The 26,149-nt window shown below is 36.1% G+C and overlaps 2 protein-coding genes across 4 annotated transcripts in view; one reads left to right on the top strand and one right to left on the bottom strand.

Annotated features, from left to right (window-relative positions):
* The window catches only part of TTC29 (tetratricopeptide repeat domain 29), a 348,965-nt gene extending 326,627 nt beyond the window's left edge, over positions 1–22,338 (bottom strand). The window contains exon 1 of the mRNA XM_054824216.1: positions 21,690–22,338. The gene's annotated coding sequence lies outside the window, so the exon portion shown is untranslated. The remainder of the gene's footprint in view (positions 1–21,689) is intronic.
* Positions 19,867–26,149, top strand: part of EDNRA (endothelin receptor type A) — a 34,881-nt gene continuing 28,598 nt past the window's right edge. Inside the window, exons 1-2 of one of the 3 annotated variants that reach the window (XM_054824221.1) lie at positions 19,867–20,185; positions 23,147–23,623. In XM_054824221.1, the coding sequence (XP_054680196.1) occupies positions 23,222–23,623 (402 nt within the window). In that variant the 5' untranslated portion in view covers positions 19,867–20,185; positions 23,147–23,221. Of the gene's footprint in view, positions 20,345–23,146; positions 23,624–26,149 lie in introns of all 3 variants that reach the window. The other 2 variants (XM_054824220.1, XM_054824219.1) reach the window with 2 other exon arrangements.

The raw sequence follows: 26,149 nt of genomic DNA, 5'->3' as shown, positions 1-26,149 counted from the left end.
TTTCATCCTTATTCCCCACTCCTTGAAGGCTCCAAATCTTTTGGAGCTAGGATCAGGACTTCTTAGAAGTTACTAGACACACCTAGCAAAATGCTTTTTCACACCAAGTGGGACACTGAACAAATAAATTCTTATACAAAGTAGGAACATGCTAATAAAGATGGGTGAAGGCAGAAAGGAGGGTATTCAAATGGTCACATTTAGGTGCCTACGTTAGGAGGATGATTTGCCTTTACAGGAGATGAAAAGAGATTTCTCTCCCCAGTGACTAGAAAAGATTGTAGACAGGTGACCTTTCTAGCTTAGGTGGAATGAATACTGACACCTCTATTTGTTCATTGCTTATATTTAAATGTTGTGAAAACACTTTCCCTGATCACACAAATCAGGACATTAGCTATGCCACCATAGAGATCATCTCAGAAGGAGAACAGGTAGCCTTTAAATACAGAGACAAACAAGATTTAAATGTAAAATGGATAGCAAGAACATGCATTCTGAAATAGAACATAGAGGATTTCCACCAGTGCTTTGTGCAATGGCATTAGAACTTCTCTGTATCCTTGGGATACACTCCTGTCTGCTGCTGCATCTTAACACTACGTTTTCTGCACTGATCTTTAAAAGTCCGTTCCAACCCAAAGTATTCTATAAGTCTATGATTTGTTCAAAATTCATGGTTTGTAGTCAAATGTTGACAAAATACTGTTAGATTTTTTTTTTCCTCTCTCTCATTTCTGGGTGTCCTGCTTTACAAGAGAAACTCCTGTCCAGAGTTCATTACTCATAGTCAGGAAAGACTCAGTCAGGCAGAAACAGGTAGAGAAGAATGATAGGTTCCCATTTAACTTACTGTAAAAGAGACATATAAGGCAACCTAGTTTGCTAGGCAGGCAAAATAAAGTCTGCAAGAGAAATTATTTCTCTCTTTCTAAACAACACTGAGGAAGAAAAGTGACCTAGGTTAAATAAAATGTCAGCATAAAAGAAATTGTCTTCAATGAAACCCTAGATAAATTTAGGCCAAAAAATTGAAGATTATCTTTTGGAACACCCTTTAATTAGGAACTAGGAGGGGCAAGAAACCTAACTAGTTTCAAGGAGGACTACTGATAAATTCTTGTAATGCCCTAACTGATATGGTTGTCTGTGACAGCAAAGCCTGATCCCAGTTGTCTGGAGATTCTGGATCCTAAATTTCCAATTGTTTTTTCTGACTGCTCTTCTAAGAAGAAGTAATGGCTTCAGTAAAAGCCATTTTAATGAGAATAACTATAACCTCACATTAAAAAGAATAATAAATTCATGAAAAAATTTATAAGCAGAAATCAAATCAATTTCTGCCTACAACCTGGACTAGGGAAATCGAAGCTAATGCCCAAGTAATCCCTTACAAGCTATTATATTATTCATTCAAGAAGCACAGGACAAATATTTATGTTTTTAATTCTCTTTTGGCAATAAAAATATAAGCAGCAAACCATTGTTTTAAGCAAAAGAAAACCTAAAGGACAGGAAGGGGAAAAGATGTGTTCAGCTGCACACATCCAAGATGCAGCAGCATTTCTACAGAGGAAAGCATGATTAGTGAGTTTTACCTGGAGACTCAGGCACCTGCTAAGAAAATGAAAAGTTGTGGAAATTCAATAACACAAATTACACATGCTAGATAAAGTGGAGAACTACTAGAACCTATTAATTTATAGGTAGAAGAAGGTCTACACTTTGGATTCATGAGTGTTCTCCTCAAGAAAATACATTTTTAAAGTATTACTGTCAATAAAACAACTCCATATAAATTAAGCCAGTTTCACTGACACTCAGCATTGGCTCGTGTCTGAGACTTGGTAAGTCACATTTCTGTATGTTCAAGAAGCTTCTTTAGACAAAGCCAAATCTGGTAGTGCCAAAGTGCTGTGGGAAAGACTGACTGAATAGCACTTCCAAAGACAGAACATAGAAGTGCCAGAAGGTTTTCAAGAAACCTTGGCCTCCTGAGGCTTCCAGACCAGTTTTGTTCATCTCAGAAGTAGGCAGACATTTTGGAGAAGCATCAAACCTCCACTCATTACCCATGACATGCCATGTAACAATTAATGTAAAATCTCAGCACGCAATCATTTTGTGTTCTTTATAGACATAATTTTCCCTTTGATCACCTTTATAATTTCAAAGCAGAGACGTATTAAGAAGTTTTTCAACCAACATTGGTTCTGGTAAAGATTTCATTTTTACTATTTTCTGTGTAGATTTTCAGTGAGATCATCTTATGTTTAGTTTCAAGTCTAAAACTTAAATAAAAATAAAGATCAGTCTAAAATGGCTCCCCATGTTTTCCGACTACAAATGCTACATTTCAACTTGATGCATTCAGTACATTTCAGTGTTGACATACTCAAAACATGCGCAGCTGCCATTGCAAACTCAACCGTTTTTGTAATAAAGGGACCAAAACAGAATCTTCCCTCTGCTATCCCTGTGAAAATCTGCAGTAGGTCTATTAACGTCAATGTTGACAGAATTTTGAACATATCTGCAAAATCAGACAATCAATTTAACTGAAATCAATGGAGTTCACCAGGGTAAAAAAGGTGTGTCCTGGTATGAATGTGATCTGCAAGGCAGGGTTTTGTGACCTGAGGTCATCACTGCCAATTTTTCTTACAAGTCAAACAGTACCATCTTACCTCTGCATCTAGAGCAATGCCACTACACTCTGGACTAACCTAAGATAAGAATCTAGACCACTGAAAACTTTCTAATCACGGGTTCAAAACTGACTTTACTTGTTTTTATGGTATATAAGAAAATTCCTTTTTTTAATCCAGCTAGGGAAACTGTGCGCACATGGAGTATGTGCAGTGATATGACTAAAACAGCAAAGTAATATTTCAAAACACTGTAGAAAAAGCAATCCTTTTCTCAGATGCAATAGTATCGGCCATCAGGACATGGAGCAAGTAGTTTGGGTTGGTCTCATCAATATCAACAATAATAAAGGAAATATTTGCCCAAAATATACAGTGCATTTATTTTTTTCAATATGTTGCACATAACATACTTTCCCAAACCAAATGCAATAAAATTCAGAAGTGGGATAAAAACAGCCTACAGGTCAAACTCAACTCTAAGCATACCGAGCAGAACAGTTCATTATGTTCTGTACAAAGTGGAGGTTTTGCTGACAGCACATATAGTAACATTATTGACAATGGGCAAAGACGTAAATAACATTAGGTATATTCCACTCTTCCCAGAAGAAAAGCTTTGCTATCCATGAGCTATGGACCTGCTTTATTCAGGTTTTGTGTGATAGCTTCCCCACCATGTTGCATCTAACCGTTTATTTATGTGAAGCAATTCTAATACAGCTCATTCGAAGTTCCACAATAGCAGCATGAGCCAATGTATAAGCAAATCAGGTGGGTATGGGAATATATATCACTGTTTATGGGGTTTCTCATGTCCCTTTGCTTTAATTTTTTGCATTTCCAAGCCTAACGTCACAATCCGGAACCGATCCATTCACCTTACACTAACTCATTGCTGCAAAGGCAGGTGCTACCTGGATCACTTCAAATTAGTTTGAAGATCACCAGTTGTATACTTACCACAGTTTAGGCAAACTCTGAACTAACGACCAAAATCAAAGTTTCTGCTATAGCCTGAAATAATTCTAACCAGAATCAGCTATTCAGAAAAATTAAAGCAGCAAGATTCAGGTATAGTCTGTGCACTCTGATTGCAGATAGGAGGCACGTAACAGCTGCCACCTCATTAAGACTTTTATTTGAGGTGTAATGGGAGTGTGAAAGAGTAAGAAGCAGCAAGAGAGGCAGACACATGGTTCAGTTCCCTACTATAGGTTAGCCAGAAAGGCCATAGGATATCACAGGATTTGAGGAAGAAGTGGAGCAACAAAAGAATTATGACATAAAATTCTGGACAACAGTTTCTTTCTAAGGCTACTTCTGAGATGCTGGGTTTACATGCTACTTTTAACAAAGGTCTGAACATAATCTATCAACAACAATTCTAAAAGATGTGATGCTACTCACATGCAAGCACTCCAACAAGTTTATTCCATTCTCCTGTCATCCCTCCATACACATTCAGCTACCTTTGCATATTGGTTTCTAAGGCAGAGACTGGCTGATGTTAGTGAAAGAAAATTAATTTCTAACTCCTACCAGCAATGGCAGAACTAGCATCCAAAACAGCACTACCTAAGGCAGAATAGCTTTAGAACTGCCGTAAGTTTGGGGGTTATATCTATAGGCCAAATTTAATCATTCCATGGTCGCATTTCTGGCTCTGAGAAGTGTTAGTACTGATAAAGCAACACATAATTTTTGCTTTATTGCATTAGGCAATTTGTTTCTTATAGGTTGTGTGCTGTGCTAGTTATCTTTCTGTGAGAGACAAAAACAAAAGTATAACGTTTACATGAGACAAGCTGCTAATGTAAGGGCACATATATAAACCAGAAGTACTTTAGTGGAGCACTTTGAACTTATATTGTATGATGGCACAGCAATTTGCCTAGCGACATAGTAGGCTATGGAGAATTTCAGACTACTTAGTTTGTTACAGCCCAGTACCGATACACATCTATATTGGTAGACACTGAAAGATTCTGTCTTCATGTTGAGAAAAAAAGTGAAATCATCAACCAGAAAAAGGTCAATTGCCTCCTATGATGTACACATGTCTCTCTCAACTCACCTTTTGGAGTGTTTTACTACATACTGTAAAATATACATTTGCAATTTAACTACATCATCTGCTTCCTTACTATAAACAAAGCAAAGGAAAACATGCATTGGCTGTGAGCCTGGCATTTTCTGCTGAAGAAGCATACCTTGTACAATAACCCAGGTACAGGGGTAAAAAAATGTGTTCACCTCCACAGGGATTATATATTTCCCAGGCCATATAACCACTCTAATATAAACTTGTTCTGTAGACTGCAAGCTATCATTTATTATCACTAGTTTACTTACTCTAGTCATACTTATTTCTGGACTATATTATTGGATACACCTTACAGTATGTCTCTCCGTTGAAAGGAATTTGGACTGGATTTATAATAAAGAACATATTATCCTTCTTGTAGTTCTGGAAATAGAAATATTTTTTTCTTGGCAAGATATATCCTGTGTTTTTCACCCTCTTTCTGGGGGTCTCTATAATCTTTTGTCTTAATATCTGTATTCCATCCAGTATTTTACCCTGTGCACTTTCAAAAGTGCTACATTTTACTTCCATGGTAAGAAAAAAAAAGTATCTTGTTTGTAATCTTGACATGCCTGGATAACCCTACATCTGTGCAAGACAAGCTACCAGTCCTGTACCCACAGTATATTCTATGTCAGACACAGGAAAGGGAAAGAGGTTTAGAACTGAGTAATCTAAAACACACTAAAAGCTCCATGGAAATTGCTGAGATTTTACGTCCTACTGACAGCAGGTCTTTAAAGCCATTGCTTTGATGGCTGTGACTTCACTAAGCATCCCGTCCAACATGGAGCTCATTATGTCTGTAGAGTTAGTGTCAATCCCCATGAATCTTGAACACTGTGGGTAATTACCATGAGAAAGCAAGCACAGATATTTCCTTGATTGAAAATGAATTTGTAACAAATAAATGGAGGAAACTAATCAGCATTGGAAAAACACAAAGAAATACTCTTCAAATACCCCGTCCCTATTCTGCAATAAGGTTGTAATCAGCAGTGGGAAACCCTAATGCCTCTCATGTGATGCCAGTGAAATAGCCACTGTGACTCTGTAGAAATCGTGACTGTTGGACTTGCTGTTTTTCTGTTGATGCAGCCAATGTTCTTAATTCTTCACAGGAAAAAGCCTCCTATATATAGTCTTTACTGTACAGTCACAGGAGCGTGAACCCTAATGTGGCCTTCTGACTTTCAGTGTGAAAGTTCTGAAACTTCATATTGGCTCTCAGGCCTCTGTGACTAGGTAGAGAAGCTGAAGAGAATAATCTGTTCTTTAATGAGTTCAAGCAGGATGCCAGTTGGAATTTATTTTAAAGTTTAAAACAGGATAATGATGTAAAATGGCAGTCTGACTTCCTCCACAAAAAGATTGGTCTCTAAAACACAATTTAGAATAGTGTATGTTTTAAGTTACTTGGGGTGAAATTCTAGCTTCACTGAGAGACAAAAAGAATTTTCCAAGTGACTTCAAAGTGGTCAGGATTTCATTCCTTATATGCTTCAGATATTTTATTCAGAGGAGGAATAAGCTGTTGAAGTTTAAAAAAATTATGTTTCATTTAGTTAATTTTCAGATGCACCAAGATGCTGGAAGTATACCAATTCTTAAGTTGTAAATGGGGAAGAAAACCTTTGAAAAGTCACTTTAAAGAGAATAAGCAGACTTTTTATTAAAGGGTCTTATTTGGCAACAACAAATTGTAGCATGCCTTCCCATTCCTCATTCTCTTCTTATAACTATTATTTATTGCCATTACTGGGATGTGTTCTATAATTGGATTCTGGCACAGACCGGTGGAAAGAGGAAAATCTTTCCAGTCTGATTCAAAATAGGTTTTACTTTGTAAACTACACATGCAAAGAGTGAAAAATTATCTCTTTGCTCCCCAGTAGTTATTCAAATCATTTAGACATTTTAGTCTAGGCAGATTTTAAACCTGCAATTTCTGAAGTTGTTTTTATAAATTATCTGTGCAATTTGGCATTGGGATAATTTTTTTCCTATTTGTTGGATAGTTTTCTACTAATGGATTTTGGCTGAGCAAATAGTATGTTCCTTTCAAGAAATACACTTTGAACAAAACTTGCCTCTCAGAGAGTCACATACTCTGCAGTCAGAAATAAAATAAAATAAAAGTACTTTACAGTCAGACTTAATAGCTGAAAGTCAGGCATGTTGGTTAGGCATAAATCAGTAATTCTACTTCAGTGTCTATTCAGAAAATATATTGAAGCAATTAAGAAAAACTAAGGAAAGCATAAAAAATAATAGTATAATAACAAATAGAAAACCCAAGAAAATAAAAAAAATAGCAGAAGGAAAAGCTAAACCTCCTCCCTCTGTTTAGAAGGTGGCCTTCCACAGCTGAAGGACTTTTTCAATCAATTGATTCAATGTAAGAGAGCAAGCTGAGAACTGCCAGCACATTCACATACACTTCAGCAGAGTACAAACTGCTCAGACTTCAGGATAATTAGAATAATACTTAAACAGGGGAATAAGAAAGAAAAATATAAGGAAAAGTCAAACTGTGCAAAACAGAATGCTGGAAACATTTAACTAAAACATCAGCTTGTTTCAATTTTTTTTCCTTTCTATAAAGCTTAAGCTACAGCAACTGACAGCACACACTAGTTAATAGTATCAGCTACTTAATAAATCAGAAGTACTCTGTAGCTTTGACATAAAAACAACTGAAAACTTTTCTGAGCTTTATAACACTCTTAGAGTCATAGCCACCAACTGATGTCTATTTTGAAAGAATTCATATTTTTGAGAACTACTTTACCTGTTTATCACTGCCAACTTTCTCTACAAAACAGCCCTGCCCAAGGATCCCTTTACGTGTTTCAGACCAACTCAGCTGCCCTAGTTCAATGCATAAGTGCACGTGGGATTATTATGAGGTGGACTAGGTATGAGGTGAATTAGAAATAGATAAAATATTTTTCCCCCCTAACAGAGCTTTAGAGGAGGGATATGTACACAGTGGATGTGTAGCACCATCTTAAATCTGGGCAACTAAATTCAGAAGATGCCTGTTTGTGGCCTACTTTGAACTAGGAAAGAAGAGCTATTTTACTTCAAAGCAGTCAGAGGGCAGATGCTGTACACCAGTTCCTCCTACTGAAAACCCAAAAGAATACCACAAACTTACGGAAATGTTCCAGTTTCTGTGCAAAGATATTTTTTCTACTGCCAGCCATTTTGAGTCGTATTTTAAAAGTTTAGTACCAGCTTGTTTTTATTAAGTGGTTGAAAACATTTGACTCAACCATTTTAAAAACAAAAACCCTAAAATCTTTTCTTTCTTTAAAAAAGCACTGCCACTGAGAATTTAATACACATCTACAGTGATGTAACAAACAAAGAGTGTATTTTAAAAAAATATTGATACTTTTAATTCCTCTGGATGTTTGTGAGTACACAGAGGAGAGAAATAGATATCAGATATATCTGAAAATGTAAATGTTTAAGACACTTCAGTCTTTTAAATGCTTTCCAGGATAAACACATCCCATGAGTATTTCTCTGAGTATGATTTATCATGTATGCATAAATAAAGAAAATGGCAAAGGACCCACAACCCTTCAGATAAATGCATGCATATCATGATGTGTTGTCTTCCAAACAGAACAGTGGCTTTCATTAGAATCTCAGTCCATTATTCAAAGTTAATCTTAAGAATTTAGTTTTCTGAAACTCTACCAGGAACAACAAAGCTTAAAACTTTAGCAACAAGTATAGTGTTCTAGAAATAGGTGACCTAAACAAAATAGTGTAAATAAGTCACAAGGACTGTCTGTAATGAATACAGTAACATAGCATTCTTTTCAGAAGTGCATGACCTCTAAGAAGCATAGACTTAATCAGAGCAAAAAATAATACACTACAATGGTACCTTTTGCAGCAATACCTCAGCAAACAGGGCAAAGCGATACATACCTAAGTACAAATCTTAAAATACAGTGTCTAACCTGTATAATACTGTAGGTCATGATAGGGCATGTAACCAAGTGAAGTAAGGAAAACATTCTAAACATAAACATGCACGAGCAAATTAGAGAATAAGAAAGCACAAAAGAGAGTTGCTTTCTTTGAAGGTCCTTCCTAAGATGGTGATTGACTGATGAGGTGACTTGTTTAGCAAGCCAAATGGTGTTACCCTCAGCTAGGGTAAATATTAGGACAGGATAATGCTCTATGTCACTCCCTCTATTTACCTGTGTTTACAACTGTTCCAAGCCTGCTTTCCATAAAGGAGTGTTGTGATTTCTATAAGAAACTTAAGTCCCCCACTAGGCCTATGGGTTTTCACATAAATGGTTTGTCGGTGGTGAGAGATCGAAAATCGCTGTGCTCTACCAAAAGAAATTAAAAAAAAAAATTAGTTAATATCATGTCATATATAAAGTCCTAAGTGAAAAGGAGAGTGTCTCTGAAAGTATTATTCATCCACCTTCCAAGGACTTGAGATGCTCAGTCAAGTATAGTGTTAGTTGACAGAACCACCAGATGACAATGGAGGGCAAGGCGTACTATAACAGAACAAACTTATACAAGGAAATAGCCTGAATCTGAGTCTCATCATTTTTTGATATAAGTTGCCAAACATATCTGTTCAAACTAGCATTTCTTAATATACCAAGTCATACCAGCCCTCCAGGGCAGAAGGAATTAAACTATCAGTTCCTATTCACCACTAAAAAAACCCTTAAACTTTATTTCATGTTGAGACACCTCATTAGGGGTGGGTACTTAAATCTACAGACAGTATTATAATAAGTAATGATTAATTAAAATTTTTAAAAAAGACAACAATTGAGAATTTGAACCCATTAGAAAACTGCAGAGACTAGGCATGTGACTATCTGGAGGCAACAATTATTGTTACTATCTCTAGAGAGTGCTTGGCCCAGACATGTCTATTAATACCAGACTTATTAGGTCTTGACAGCTTATAGGACATCTGTTTGTTTCATTTCCCTTTAGTCTCGCCAAATGCTAGCAGCGAAAATCATACAGACTTTTTTCCTACTTCTGCATAACTTGAAAGTCTTTTTTGCATATATGCATTTTGACAATAAACAAGATCTTCTAGTGTTCTGTATCTGATATATATGTACAGGCATGTGTATTCAAAGAACTGCAAAGGTGGGTAAATTTCTTTAATCTGAGGACATTTATCTAGGAATAAAGGTGCAGTTAGTGAAGCTAACGAACATTTCTCAGAGGTAGGACAGTTTTAATAGATTTGGTTTTTAACTTGAACTAAAAAACGTTGCAGAGACTAAAATATGTCAGCAGAGGTTTTTCACAAGCAACTCCCTCAAGTATTTCAGTACATTGCAAAATTCCAAGAAAGCATTACAAAATTTCAGAAAATAATATTGAGGCTTTTGGTATAACTTTACCCATTTTTCCACCTTTTAACACAAATTGAAGAGGCAAAGTCAGCATACAGATCCTGACCCAAATGAAGTTCAGCCTAACGTATAAAGTACAGGTTTAAACTAAGCTGGGAGCATTTTTATTTTCCATTTTGTGTTTTGCTAGACTGATACAATATTCTAAATCTAAATCTGAAAGGCATTTCTTTCCCATATAGTTCACAATTCTTGTGAAACTTCTATTGTCCTTGGCTATTATTTCAAAAGTAATAGTATAGGTGAGATTAAATGGCACGAACTGAAAAAAAAAAAAAATAGGAGATAACTACTTGTATATTATAAATCAATCACAGGCAGTTGCTGATGCTTTGATCCACATATTTTGCTATGAGTATACACCAGACAGCTAAACTATTTCATTTACAAGAATCCAGCTTTGCCTACTTGTTTGATCTTCATAGGGCTGTATAAATAATTTGTATAAATTTTAAAATAACTTTATCTTTGATTATAAGCTTCATGTGAACAATATAATTTCATACATACATATTATTTGCAATTATTAAAAAAAAATTAGCTTCACTCAAGCTTTGAGTAAGGCCCATTCACAGAGTCAATACATAGGGGTTTTATTTCAGTTTAAAGCTTGTTTGGATGCAGATTTCTTTAAATATTTTCACTCCCAGGAACCTCATTTCCAGTGAGAATGTTTCAGATTACAGATTATTTCAGAATTAAAATTTGATTTTCAATTATTTTTCAACACTTATCGAAAATTTATTTATCTAGATTATTATAACCACTAGTGAATTCATAATCATTAAAAAGTCAGGAAGTACTAAAAAAAATTCTGAAAATTAATCAAAATTCTTAATAAGCAGAAATAGCTATCGCATAAAATTGCAGCAACCAGTTTCAGGTATATTTTGAGATACATATACATGATGGCATGGTTCCCTACAAAGTAAATTAATATGAGTTGGAAAGAATTACATCATTTATGATCACTCCCTGACATTACAAATAAATGTATTTTCATTTCCATCAAGAGATTTACAGTCACTTATGCCAGCTGAGAATCTGATCCAACAGTGTTGTAAGACTCCCACAACATATCTTTGGTTTCAGAAGGTCTGAAGTAAGTAACATTTGATCACAATATTGATATGTATGTTTTCAGCATCTGTTTCACAACAATATGCATGTTTTTAGTATATTCATAATACACTATTCTAAATAACTACAGAGCTTTCATCATGCAGAAGAGAACATTACATTCCCACCATCTTAAATCTGACCTAGTTACAATTTAGCATTATACCATTTACTTGTGGGTTAGAAAATAGGAGGTTTATATCCCTAAGGAACTGGAAAGTGTTTTTCCAGATGTTCGAAAGTACAATGCAATTTATAATCTCACTAGTTCAAAGAGTACATAAACTTATATTTGCATGCATTTATTGGTTTTATTTTTTAACCTTCTTCCTGAATAGTTAAATTAAATCAATAAAAAGTTGCTGAAAGTTTGTGACTAGAATAAGCAGTAGTTAAAAATTTAAAAACTGAGCTATACTGTTTTTGTTACCTAAAATATGATTTTATTTAATAACTAACAATAGTTTGATTTTGGCTATATTCATAAGAATTATCACAGAAAGCTAACATCATTATTTACCCCACTGTGCCCAGGAATTGCTTACGTCTCACATTTTATTTTTTTTATCTACACAAACAGAATAGTCTTGTGTTACAGCTTGATACAAAGGCCTTGTAGGACTTTCTTCTGTATGTTATTTATGTTCTTATTACACTGGATTTTGACATGACAAAAATCCAGTATTATAAAATGAAAGTCCTTATAAATGTAGTGGCATATCAGACAGAAAAAGGAGAAGGGAAAATCCTCTCTTCTTCATTTTCATTTCACATTCTGAAAAATCTGAAAGTAGTAACTGTGACAATAGTAAAAATAAAATGTAATAATACACATATAATATTAATATGCCTGTATATTTTAACAGCATTATTAATTTATCTTTCCATAATTTCCCTTTATTTGAGAGGACATAGGTTAATTCACAGTGGCTTGCCACACAGAAATCAGCTCAGGTTTGAGTTATTTTATAAGGCAAAGTAAGATTGCTATCACCAGAGAAAGAGATATTTCTGTCCAAAGATAGCAGAACTGAGTTGGGTCTTTTGTCTAGGATACTTGGACTAAGACACATAAAATCACTCCCTGTTTTCTCTCCAGCATGCCCTGCCTCTGTCAGGGAGCAGCAGGGGCTGGCTGTTCCCTCAGAGCTGGGGAGCCAGCAGCCAAGGGGGATACCATAAGCAGCAAGGCAGCGGCCTTGCCAGCCAAAGGACTGATGTTCTCCTGGTTTGCTTGTCTGTCTGTCCTCACCACACCAAATGCCAGCACTGTGACTGGGATTAACCCTAAACTAGCAAAATTTATCCGTTTACTGTTTAGTGAAGAAATGGGCACACTACCAACTGTGTGAGAAACTACAGTAGATCATCAATAGTGGGTAGGACAAGGATCAGCAGAAGGAAGATGGCTGATGAACACTGCTGTCAGCGTTTGATGCCTACCAGGCATGTGTGGAAGGTATGAGTACTTCTCATTAGAAAGAATACAGCAAAAGAGATAAGGCGCTCTCTGAACAAGCTGGGATGGAAGAGGAATGAAAGGAGCCAAGGTTAGTAGGCTCCCAACCCTCTGAATCCTCAAGACAAGTTCAGATTTCTTGACAATTCTGAAACTTAGTATCACTGAATTGTTATCAACACAGCCAAGTACCAGTAAAAGCACTTCTTCCACATAGCGTCTAACTTCAAGAGACACAGAACAATTCCCAATGATAAAATGGGCACCGTGGCACTTTCATTGTACGAGAGATTTTTGTGAGATTGGATTCTGTTGAATCAATCTATGGTATTTTTATGGAAAACACACAAACTATAATTCTGAATTATGTCTCTGATCAAACCGCAGGATTTCAAAATAGGTCCTTAACATGAATATGTTATTATTCATTGTGGATCTGTATATGATTCTTAAGAAGTTCCTGGATTATGGTAGTTTTGTATTGGTCATGTGAAAATGCTGGACTTGGTCTAATAAAAAAGTTTAGTATGACATTTTCCTACATTTTTTTCATGAGATTACTGATGTTTCTTTACTGAATGAAGTAAAAGAAAACCCACAAAACATATTCTTAGGTACCAACTGCAAGGAACTAACCTGAGGCAGTAAGGACTTTCATTTGTCTCTTGATGTAATAACATTCATCCTTGGTTTTTCTCATTTATGTAAAAGAGGGTGAAAGTCATTGCAGTGGAAGTCTATGTCACAACAAGGTAATAAAGGTAACTTGCTTAATAAAAACTATTGCTCTCTCCTTTAATCAGTTACAAGTATCACAATTTAGGTGCTCATGTGTCTCATACAAAGGCTGTGACAACACATGATAGCATGTCATACCAATCCTATACCCATGAATCCAATCATATCTTAATCTAGCCCCTCTAAACATGGGATAGAGTCAGCTGTACTGCTAAAACAAACAAACAAACAGGATACTCCACATGCATGAACATAAAAATAGCATGGTCATTCTTGGACGGTTGGAAGAGTTTTATCACCAAAATCTAAAGAGCTGTCTGCTCCTTCTTTCTCAAGTATTACAAACCTAGATTTTTCTATTTACAGTGTCTTAATGCTATCATAGCTACCTAAGTGAGTGCTTTGACTTCCAATAAATAATGGTTTTATAGATAGCAGAAAGGAATGGTGCAACCTTTTCCAGGAACCTTGATCATTTGAAAAATCTTTATCCTAACATTGAGTTGCGGAGCATTCCTTACATCTATAAAAACATGCAGAAGTTTGTAGATCTATCACTTAATGGTAAGTCTGTAAATAGGCCTACAGGTATCACTTACTGGAAGATATGTGGAACAGTATATGCTAATCATTAGACATTGAATAATATAAGAATGGGCGTTTACTGTATCAAAGTAAATGTACAAGCAGCTTATTTCAATTTAACTTTAGTTAGGCTAACAAAAAATTAGATAACTTGGAAACATTAGAAATAAGTAAGATGAGTCAGGGTTTTCCATGAAAAAGAGCTTCACTGCAGAGTAGCCAATAGAAATAATTTTAAAATTATTTAGATTAAGATAAAATGGCATTCTAATATCTCACTATCTTATCTAGATAATTTTATTAGTGCTTAAGATAATAAAAGAAGCATCTGGCAGCAGAAAAGAATTCCTCTGTCATAGAATGTGAGTTCTGCACAGGCTCCCATCTGAAAATGCAGATTGAAACTCAGTTTTGTGAACTAAGGTAAGTGATGAAAGATTTTTTTTTAATCTAATATATCTACTTCCTCTTAGTGTTCTTTAAATCAAATTTTAATTTGTCTTTATATCTGTTCTTCTTTCTTCCATTTTTTTCTTTAGTATGCATAATTTCACTCATTGCACGATTATGTAACAGGCATCTTCTGTGACATATCTCTATTTCATTGTTCTTTATGTATACATTTTTCACTGTATATTTAGGGGTTTATGTAAAAATCTTTTTATCTACTACCATTAAAGACTGGTCTTTTTGGAGCAGGTTCCTTGAACTCCCTTAGGTCACAGCTAGTTTCAGGGTTGCCTGAGACAATGGCAATGAAGAATGAGAACAGCTGAAGATCCCTAAATACTCTCTAAAGTGAAACACTGCTGTCTTGGCCTCAGAAGAGAAGAAGAAAAAAAAATTCTTCATAGAGCTAACGTGTAAAAAATACACTTTTTGCTAAGTATTTCAATAAACGGCACGCATTATTCTTTTGGAAAATATCCAACTTGCCACAGAATATTAATTTACAAGTACTCTTTCTAGTGTAGTTCATGCTTAATTCAATACCACATCATTTTCCAATAGAAACAGTATAACGCAAAGTATTTTGAACGCTGTAATTCTAAAGCTCAAGTCAAAATGCTCTTGACATAATGGAACTTTCATCTGAATCACAGAATCCCAGAATTGCAGAGCCACTGAGATTGGAAGGGACCTTTGGAAATCATCTAGTCCACCCCCCTTCTCAGAGCAGGGTCACCTAGAGCAGGTTGCTCAAGACTGCGTCCAGTTGGGTTTCTAATATCTCCAAGGATGGAGACTCTCCAACCTCTCCGGGCAACCTGTTCCACTGTTTGATCATCCTTATAGTGAATATGTTTTTTCATATCTTTAAATTGAATTTTTTGTATTTCAGTTTATGCCCATTGCCTCCTGTTCTGTCACTGACCACCACTGAGAAGACTTTGGTTCTGTCTTTACGGCCTTCCACCAGGTATTTATACACATTGCAAAGTTCCTGCCTGTGCCTTCTCTTCTTCAGGCTGAACAGTCCCAGGTCTCTCAGCCTTTCCTTATATGACAGACGGTCCAGTCCCTTAATCATCTTTCTAGTCCCTTGCTTGACTCGCTCTAGTAGGTCCATGCCTGTCTTGACACAGTGCTCCAGATGTGTCTCATCAGTGCTGAGTAGCGGTGTAGGTTCACCTCCCTTGACCTGCTGGCAATACTCTGCTTAATGCAGCTGCAGATCCCATTGGCCTCCTTTGCTGTGAAGGCACATTGCTGGCTCATGGGCAACTTGTTGTACACCAGGAAACCCAGGTCCTTCTCTGCCAACTCCTTTCCATGAGCAGCCTTTTCATGAGTACCCTCGCAATGACATAGGACAACTCCCTCAGCACTCATGGGTGCATTCCCATAAGGTTCTATGGAACAAGAGCTTGAAAATCAGGGTTTCCATCTATGGAAAAGGAGACCAACAACATTATCTCTCCCAGTAAATCTCTCCTGAAATGTTCTTAGTCTATTGCATTTAACACAGTAGAAGAATGCTCCCCAGAAGAAGCTAAAATGCTCAGTAATTGAAGGGAATTAACAATACATGTTACTACTTCTCCAATCTGCATGCTAAACATCCAGTAACCTCACTTCTTACTAAAACTGTTCTATCATGATCCTGCAAAATTTATACACACCCAGTCCACAGTTCCTGACTAATATTCCCATTTGGGGTGCAATAACTCCTGCAATTGTTCTTATATTAATTGTTTGGCACCATGGTCTATTTTATCCTTTAAACTTTAATCTTTTTTCACTTTTGAGTCCATCACAGTGTCAGGTTTCAACTTCCTATAGTCCAAGGGCAGGAATATTTCAGTGGGTCTAATACAAATACTGTTCCAGTTATTAGAATAAACTATATAAAAGTATTCTCCCTATAATTCTCTTTGAATTATAAATTCATGTTGTAAACTGCCAAAATTCTAGCAACATGAAGGAAACAAGAGAGACAGAGAAGGGGGAAAAGAGAGATGGAGAGAGGAGAGAAGAAGGAGGGAGGGAGCAGCAAGATACTCTGGCCAAAAAGGTACTTTATTTGTGCTAAGCACATAAAGAGAGTTGCACATATGCCATTACTGGACATACAATTTAAATAAAGCAGCTACTGGGAAACAGAAATGTTATGTAATAGAAGCAAACAGTTCAACGATCACTGGAAATAATAGGCCCTGAGTTTCAATGAATTTACATTTTCTGGTAGGTACTCTTTTTAACTGAATTATTCTAAAGCCACTGCATCAGTGCATCTCTTGTCAAAGAACAGAAAACCTACACAAGATAGAAATATTGTCTAGGGACTGGATTGTTCTTCTTCTTCTTTTTTTTTTTTTTTCAGTGAGGTGAAACTTCTGACTGAACTAGGGTTAGTAAACGTTGAGAAACCTGCCGCCCAAATATCTTCAAACTAGCATGTTTCTATGAAAAGATTTGGATTTGCTGAGTTCCTTTTTATTTCAAAACCACAAAGCAACATTATTCACTAGATCTACATATTGAATTCAAAGTGAAACAGTTATCCAGCATTTTAACCAAACTATCCAGGGTCATTTTTCCAAATTATCCAAGTGTCTCCTAACATAACATTTTTTATTGTTTCTTGAAGGAACAAAAATTATATCAGAAATCAAGTGAAAGAAAGCAAAATAATTGGACATTTACATACTTTGCCATGAGTAACTCTTCTGATTTTCTGAAAATGCTACAGATTATAAACACATCAACTGACTGCCTATGAAAATGCCAATTATAGGCAATATCTGGTATTGATTATGGTGTTTTGAATCTCAGGAATGCAATTTAGGACTCCATGAGCTGATGAACATATGTTCCTATTTCAAACCAAATCTGAGGAGATAAGTGGCTTAACAGGTAGTACATTCGCTAAACACTTATTTCAATCAAATAAAATTAACTCCTCCAAACATAACCAAAGATCCTCTTTTACTGCCTCTGAAGTAGTTGTATAAAAGGCACTGGAGCTTTACTTTCATTTGGCTAGTAACCCTTGCAATGAAGTATTCCTTTCTAATACCTGAAAGCTTCAGGAAAATTAATAGGTTTGCATAATGTTGAGAGTCTTCTTGAAGCATGACTCCAGCTGCAAAACCTAGTTATCCTTAAAACTGCAGAATAATGGGTTATTTTGTAACGAGACTAATATGTTACCCTTACTCTAAATCTTTGAAGTTGTGAAAGACAAGCTAAGTAGTTTGTTGAAGACACAAAACAGAAGAGGTCAGAGGAAACACTTTCACTGCGCTCAATCTGGAAGAGAGAATGCTCAGTCAAGAACTCTTCCATAAAAGAAAGCATGCGTAGGATAGCAGTCCTGCAATGATAGTGAACGTGTCTCTAATAGCTGAAAATATCTTGGTGTAAAGAACTGTATTTTATCACTTTCCTTAGTAGCTGAGGTCAACTGCATTTGCAACTGCAGTTTTTGGATAATTCATATATAACAACTTTCTTTTCCATGTTACTTTCCTAATCACAGTAAAAAAACCAAAAAAACTAGCAGGAGCAATTAAATAAAATTTTGGAATTTAACTCAGTTTAAGACAAGAATTCAACTCAGTTTTAGACACCTAAAAGATTAAAGACAGAACAAAGGTCCAATTAATAAATAAGCAACAATAATAACTAAGAACACAGAACTGAGCAATTCAGTAATTTCTAATAATTAATACTACTTATGTGGGTTGGCAATAACAGAAGCGTTCACAATGGTAATAAAGAACTCTCTTTTCTTCACATTATTTCAAATAGGTCTTTAATAGCATTAGTAAATTTGGTTATTTCATGTAATAGTAAATATAGTTTTGCATGGCAGTATCTGAATATATGATATAAACCTTCCAAATTAATGGAATTAGGAATTGGAATGACAAATGTGTGTTTGAATGAGATCAGAAATATAAATATTTTTTTTTAACAACTCTAGTCATAAAGGTCAAATGGTCCTAGGAATGAATAGGGTGTTAAGAGCATTTAGAGAACATATGAGAGATTTACAAATTGCATTCAATAAAGCACTGCATAAAGTACACCCTAGCTCTTCAATAGTTTTTCCAACAAGTTATCATACAGATGATTCTTGACAAAGCAAATCATTAATACTACACATCTATGACCAAACTGTAAAGAATTTAAAATAACTTTTACTAATATATGGACAATTTAGTGGCTTATCAGCATTTATTCAGCTTCAGAGCAACTTGAGATTTTGAATTAAACTTTTCTACCCGATTTGCAAACAGCCGGCCTGTTGTGATTCTCAGCCTGAACACTTATGTTACTTCAAAGATCTGGTGTTTTGACATATCATTTAACTGAGATGACTTTCTAGATGAAATAAAGTATTGCTATTCCAGTTGATCCAGATGCTGTTTTTTCCTGTTCAAGATTTATCAGATGATATAAAATAATGTCCACAAGAAACATTCTTTTAACTATGGAAAACTCATGAAGTTCAAAACAATTTCTTATACGATTTAGTCCCAGATATTTTAATTCCGCAGGCCACTAGCATCACATATTCTATTGTTCTTTTCAGTCTGTTTTTATTCTTTTAGGACCACCTATTTTTATATCACATTTAGGAAGACTGCTTTATTGTATTCCAAAGAAGCCCACATATGTTTAGAAAATAATTTCTGTGGTACGGCCAGATGGAAACTTGCCATGAAATGAGGATCCTGAAATGATTCAATGAGGGACTCAAAATTTCTTGAACTTGCTAGCACGAAGGGATTTTGAAACTGTTTCCACTAGAAGACTGCTCCCTCTGATACACTGGTATTTTTTCATCATGAGAAAATATTATTAGCTATGAGAGAACTTCCCACTTTTTCTGCGCAAGTTTTTTTGTACCACTATCTTGACAGAAGAACAGTATTAGGAAACATACGAATGCCAGAAAATGCTACACTTTTATTACCTTTGTAAATACATTTTGGTCTTGAAAACTAAGAGGTATTAGCAAGGTGTGTCCTGGATGGACCACAGAAATTTTCACCCAGGAACAGTCACTGTTTACAGATCCAGCATTTTTGAAACTCTTACACATTGAGTTTTACCGATTGTCTTGGAAACATACTATAATCCTGGCCAAACCCGGGGCAAATGCAAAGCAAAAGCTGTATATTTTGTCATGAGAGTTTTTTCCTGCTCTGCTGATGGCTCCTATGTCGTCTGGTTCGATCAGACACACAACCTTTCCGAGATCCCTATGTGCCATTAGCAGGCAGCTACAGCAGTGGATTCCCAAGGCTGTTGCTCAGACGAGTCCAGCAAAGTAGTCCAGCTCAATTTCAGCGAGGAAACAGTTAAAGAGCTCAGTGTTCCCCTGTGCCCGGGAGGCAGCCTTTGTGTTTAACATTGGCAGGGGCTCAGTTTGGGCTGGAGGTTTGTTTTAATTGGGGGAGGGGGCAGAAAAGAGGGGACGCTCTGACTTCTTCAGTCTGTCTCTTTCTTTTACTGATTCAGCGGAGGTGGAGATTTTCAATCCCACCCAGTCAGACGCAGGCAGGAGGATCTGGTAAGACTATCCCAGGAAAAGCCACTCGGAGGAAATTCTCAGCAGCAGCGGCAGCAGCCACAGCGTGAGCCCGGCGGAGGACGCCCGCCGGGGGTGAGTGCGCGGTCTGTGCTGGCGGAGCCGGGCAGGAGCCACTGCCCGTTCCCGGGGAGAGCCCGGCCCGGAGCCGCGGGACACTTTCAGCGCTTCTCGATAACGCTCAAGATAACGATTAAGTGACGATGGTGCACCTCTGCGTGCGTGTGTGTGCGTGTAAGTGTGAGAGTGTGACAGAGAGGGAGAGAGAGAACAAGAGACAGGCACAAGGCAGCACGGGATAACTATTATTAAATAAAGTTTAACAATATATAGACCTTGTCAGATGCTCTATACAGGCTGCAGGGGAGCCTATATTGATTTGCCAAGTCCGTGTCGGAATTGATCTTTCGATAGTATTACAAGCAGAGAATGTTTTCTTTTGTGTTAGGGGAAGAAATGTAAGGCAGTTATCCCAGCAGCAAAGAGCGCTCGCTGTCTGTGCTGGGCTGGGCTGGGAGACAACCGAGAGAAATGCGTCTTGTCGGCAGTATTTTCTTTCAGCGCTTTCGTGCCCTGGTTAGGTTTATTTGCTCCCGTTTACTTCTCAGCTGCCTTTTGGGCAGATTAATCACTGCAAACGTTTTAGTTCGTCTTCAATACTTCGAACAATTTTATTTCCAGTAGTATGGTCTCTTCTTGTGAATCTCGGCATGGGAATTTTTCTGGCTTGATAGCCCAGGCAAGTTAGGAGTTTTGTTCTCCGCATCTGCGGCTACTCCTGCAGTGCTGTAGGAGCACAGGCACAGCACATGCATGTGGCCTCCAGATTAACACAACAACCTCACACAACCCAGGTATTCAGATTACATGTGAAGGAAAATACGAGATTACATTACTATAAGAAGTTATTACGGATGCTAGTATGTTACTTATATGAGGCAGTTTGCATGTTATATTCTGTAACAATATAAATACTTTGAAAATATGCACAGAGGAATGAAGGACTGTCAGGAATCCATAAGCAAACATCCTTAGAAATTATTATATTAAAATTTTTCTAGTTTCGCTTCTTATGAAAAGTTGCTTCCGGGAGAGGGAAGAGGTGGTAATTAGCATTTCTGTTCCTAGCTTTGCATGCTGGTTGCATGACTGCCATGCTACCACCATGTTCATATGATATACATCTCAAATTTTCACAAGAAAAAGTCATTAAATAAGGAGGGTACTAATATAACTATTAAAGCAGAGGGCTGTGGGTTTTGTTCATAGATGTATCACATTTACTTGGGCAAGTATGAACTTGGGAAAGTCATTGAAATCATTAGTGATTCAATTTTTCCATTTGTAAATTGGGGAACCATAGTCATAGTAAATAATAAAAGTATTAATACTTGCCTGAAAAGAGGTACAGTCAAATATGTCTGTTGTTTCTGATATGATTTAGAAACCTAAAGCAAAAGCACTTACATCATGCAAACTATTGCTAACTGCCCTGAGATACCATCTTATCTGGAATTTAATAAAGAAGGATTTACTGTTTAGTATATTATACTTTAAAATCGAGTGCATAGGAACTCACAGTTGGTCAGATCCTCATCTCAGATACACCAATACAAAACACTGTAACCGTGGATCCCTGGTCTGTGAGGGATGGCACTCTACGTGCCAGACAGGAATACTCAGGTTAACGTCGCATTTGGTGCTGTATATATAGGTACACACACACTTCTACAGACCACACACAACAGTAGAGGGTAATAGTAGTAAATATTTATACTGTGGCTGCTCCAGGAGTCCTACCAGTAAATCGTCTCCCACATTCTTTCTCTGTAAATTTCTTGCTATAAACTCTGACTTAATAGCCCCATAGGGAAGGAAATTAGGATTCATTTCTTTAAAAGGATCCTCCCAAATCATGAGTCCCTAGAAATCAGAAAGTTATAAATACTTGACTTTCTACTCTTCTTTTGGCAACACTGCAGCACTTTGTCTTGTTTTGCAGATACGAGCCATGTAAAAAAATCTTTATCCTAAATTATACTGAGGCTTCAAGGAAACGGGCTCGAGAGTGGCCTCCTTGGTTTCACTGGAGGTGTAGTATCTATACTTCCTGTGGCAGGGAGCCAGCTCTGGTGGTTACACATAGGCAGTCGTACTTACTAGGACAGCATGCTATGATGCTTCCTTTCCTATCTGGAAATGTCATGAGTACTTGTTTAGAATACTAAACCAAGTATTTTTTATCTTTAAAAAGAGCTTAAATTTTTATAATTAACTATGCCGTGGCTAAGTACTGAACACAATTTGCAATGACATTAGGAACCAAAGACTTATCTTTATTACAATAAATTGACACGTAAAGTTTGACGGGCTTTTCCAGGTTGGAGGTCTACCTTGAGACTATAAAAGTCTTCCTCCTAATATTTAGGGACTTTGGATCTGGTCCAAAACTTGATTTGAAATACATGTATTTTCAGTCTTCATTTGAAATCTAGGTAATTATAAAATCAGAGAAAAATAATATAAAGCCTCATTGCAATATATCAAAAATACTCAGAAAATTAACAAATTTAGTATACCTTTAATTATTAATGCAGTGCTGTTCTAAAAAATACTAACTTTTAATTTTAGCTAAAATATAATTCAGCAGTCTCCAAGACCTCCCTTTGCTGGTACACTTTTCTTGCCAGACTGTATTTTAAAATAGAACTTCACCCACTGTATTTTTTCCATTCGTACACAAATTCTGTCTCAAACTAAAAGGGGTTTAGGTTTTTCTGCAGGATCTTATTGTATAAGCTATGAATTACTTATGGAATTTTTTGTGTTTGCATTTTGTCAGACAGTTAATGTGGGTAATCTAGATTTCAGAGGAGCACAGTGATTATAAACAGGTGTTTATACATCCGCGTTGTAGAAACTGTACATTCAAATACCCTTCCTAAGTGAGACAGAAGGTGCGTTAGTCCTCCTGTTGTATTGATTCTGTGTTTCTTTCTTCTTTTTTTTGTTTTTGCTTATTGTTTCTCTCTGCAGGTGAAGAAGTGAGAAGTATCTCACTGAAATACTGAAAAAACCCTCTCACCGAATTTGCTCTTTTGGGACTTCAGGATGGAAGCCTTGTGTTTAAGAGTTTCCTTGCTGCTGTTGGTTCCAGGATTTGTCCTCAGTGACAGCTCTGACACATATGCTGCCAATCGGAGTGACTTGGGAAACTACCTTTCCACTTTCTCAGGGATCGAATCCAGCACACTCCTCACCACCAGACAGCCCCTGGTGTCCAACCAAACTGTCAAATGCTCCCAGCAGACTAAGATTGCTGAAACTTTTAAATACATTAACACGGTGGTATCTTGTGCTATTTTCATCGTTGGAATGGTTGGGAATGCAACTCTGCTGAGGATCATTTACCAGAACAAGTGTATGAGGAATGGCCCGAATGCACTGATAGCCAGTCTGGCACTAGGAGACCTTATCTATATTGTCATTGATATTCCTATCATTGTGTACAAGGTAGGATGCAACAACAATACATTCTAATTGCAGTTTCCTTACAAGTACACTGTCTGTTCTCTATGGTTACTTCTTTGTCTAAGTAGTGATCTTTTGTCAGTGAATAGTCCACTTAAGAAAAAATACAGCTCCTTTTCGTTCTGCAACAAAAACCTTGCTCTCAGGTCTCACCTCCATAAAGAAAAAGTGTGTCTCCTTTTAAAGATGATGTAGCTCTTAGTTTTTAACCAAAGGGTGGCCTTGGGCATTTCACAGGAACTTTTCATTTATTATAGCTACTGTAGCTAGCAAAAGAATTTATGAGGGAAGACTTTTTATAAACTGTTCTCCTCCTTGATGGACATACAGCATTGGACTAGTTGCTATTTTTGGAATATCCTATCCTTACTTTATGTTTTTACAGAAAATACTCTCTGTGATCTGCAGGCTTCATGTTACGATTTTGCGGAGAGGTTATGTCAGTTAAGCTAAGCGTTAAGGTTTTAATTTAATATTCATTAATAGCAGATTCTCAAAATTATTCCAGAGTCAGTAAAATCAATTATGTCACGGAACATTTTTGAAATACTAAATTTCATCTGGATTTGTCAAAGTATAAAAGGGATCCTTACCAATTCTTTAATCTAGTATAAAGTTATTCTGTCCCAGTTTTTTATTTTCCATTTTAATTAAACAAAGCCACAAAGCAGTGCTTTTTCTGATGCAATATATGTTTACTAACGTAACTTGCATGATTTCAGGACAGTGCTGAATGAACTGAATACTTTTTTATATATCTCTCTGATAATAACTTATCTTAGAAAATTGTGAGAGTTTTGTAAGCTTCTCTTTGTATCTTTGTGGATTGCATACAGGTGCATAGCTGATAGAATATTATAATTTTTCCTTCTTTTCCCAGTAAAAACTTAAGGTGTTTCTGTTAGTAAATAAAACCCTAAGCAATTTAATGAAAAAACCCCACCTCAACATTCCTCACAATTTTGACCCTTAAAGGTTCTAGAGACTTAACTTTTATTTACATGTATTTTAAACAAAACATTTTAATGCTTAACTTTATAATAACTAGTGTCCTGTAGTTTCAAATTGGATTTTAAAATTAGAGAAACAGTGAATTGAAAAGACATATTTTGTATCTATATAACTATTGACATCATAACTATTGACCTGCATTATAATGCATGTATTGATAGGACAAGATCATAAAACTTTGAATTCATTACTGGATTAAAAATATCTATATGTGCATACATTACATTTGTACAGAGGCATATTATCTACGGTAAAATGCAGTACCTGGTTCTGATCTTCCAGTAATATAAATTACAGATAAGTCTTTTACCTGGTTTTAATATAAAATGGATTTGAAACTAGGATAAAGACTTAATAATAATGCACATGATTTAATGGAAATTCTAGTTTCCACTTTTCAATATTCAGCCTGGAAAATTAAATAATCCATCTGTTGATAAGAGATAGCAGATATCTGTAGAGTATTTTGGATTAACAAGTTGACGAGAAAGATCAGCCTCTACCTGATTTGAGATGTGCCTGTATTCCCTAGCTGTGTGGATGCCTAATGGGACATGAGATTGGGGTTCTGCATCTTTTCATTATTCTTTGTGAACTGGACTTGTAGCCTGGACTGCATCTCCCATGATGCATTACAGTTTCCTCCCTGGTAAATTATCCCAATGTCTTTATGGATAAATGCTAAGGCAGTGTTCTTACTTCTTGTGGTATTTCTGATAAGAAATTTTAAGAAAAAATGGCAAGTGTTTTTTTCAGAGATGAGTTTAGGAAAGAACAAGTATTTTTATTAAACATTTTCTTCTAACTTTTCAAGATCTCTGTTACTTCTTCACAAAGAGGAATGGAAATTTGGAATTAATTTTGCCTTTCAGAATTGCCTTTTGATGGTCTCCTGAAAATTTTTTAGAAGTTTAGAGTAACACACAATATCTTTTACATTCCTTTTATTACTTTGCAATACATTTTTTCTATTAATTTTTTGACACTTCTTTGGCATTCTACAGGTTCACTGGCCTTGCTATATCTTACGTGATGAACTGAACTGTGGTTCTGAATACCTCTGTAAAAATGAAATCACCTTAGCCTATATGAAAATTTATTTCTGTACCACAGAGAAGTATTTGATAAATAAAGGCTGTGAATGAAACTGCAGCCCCTTGACATCAATGTATGTCAATTCCCACATGTAAGAAGGCAGAATTAAAATTGCATTTACAAGCATAATTCTACCTTTTAGTAGTTTTTTGAATGCTTGAACCTCCAAAATAAATTATTTTAAAATTACCATATAAGCTTAGCTGCATGTATTCTGATACAGGGAAGCATTTACAGCATTTATAAGGGAGCTCTAGTACTTCTGATAAGAGATTCTATTATTATTTATAGTACATTTTTCATATAAACCATTCAGTAATATGTCTGCTTACATTAGGAGTTGATTTTAAAGTTTGTTAAATGGCATTCCTGTTTGTATCACTAGGGATCCTAAAATCTGTG

Source organism: Grus americana, chromosome 4 (genome assembly GCF_028858705.1).
Source record: "Grus americana isolate bGruAme1 chromosome 4, bGruAme1.mat, whole genome shotgun sequence".
NCBI lineage: Eukaryota > Metazoa > Chordata > Aves > Gruiformes > Gruidae > Grus > Grus americana.
Note: the sequence above shows the minus strand (reverse complement) of the source record. Positions and strands in the feature narration are given on the sequence as shown.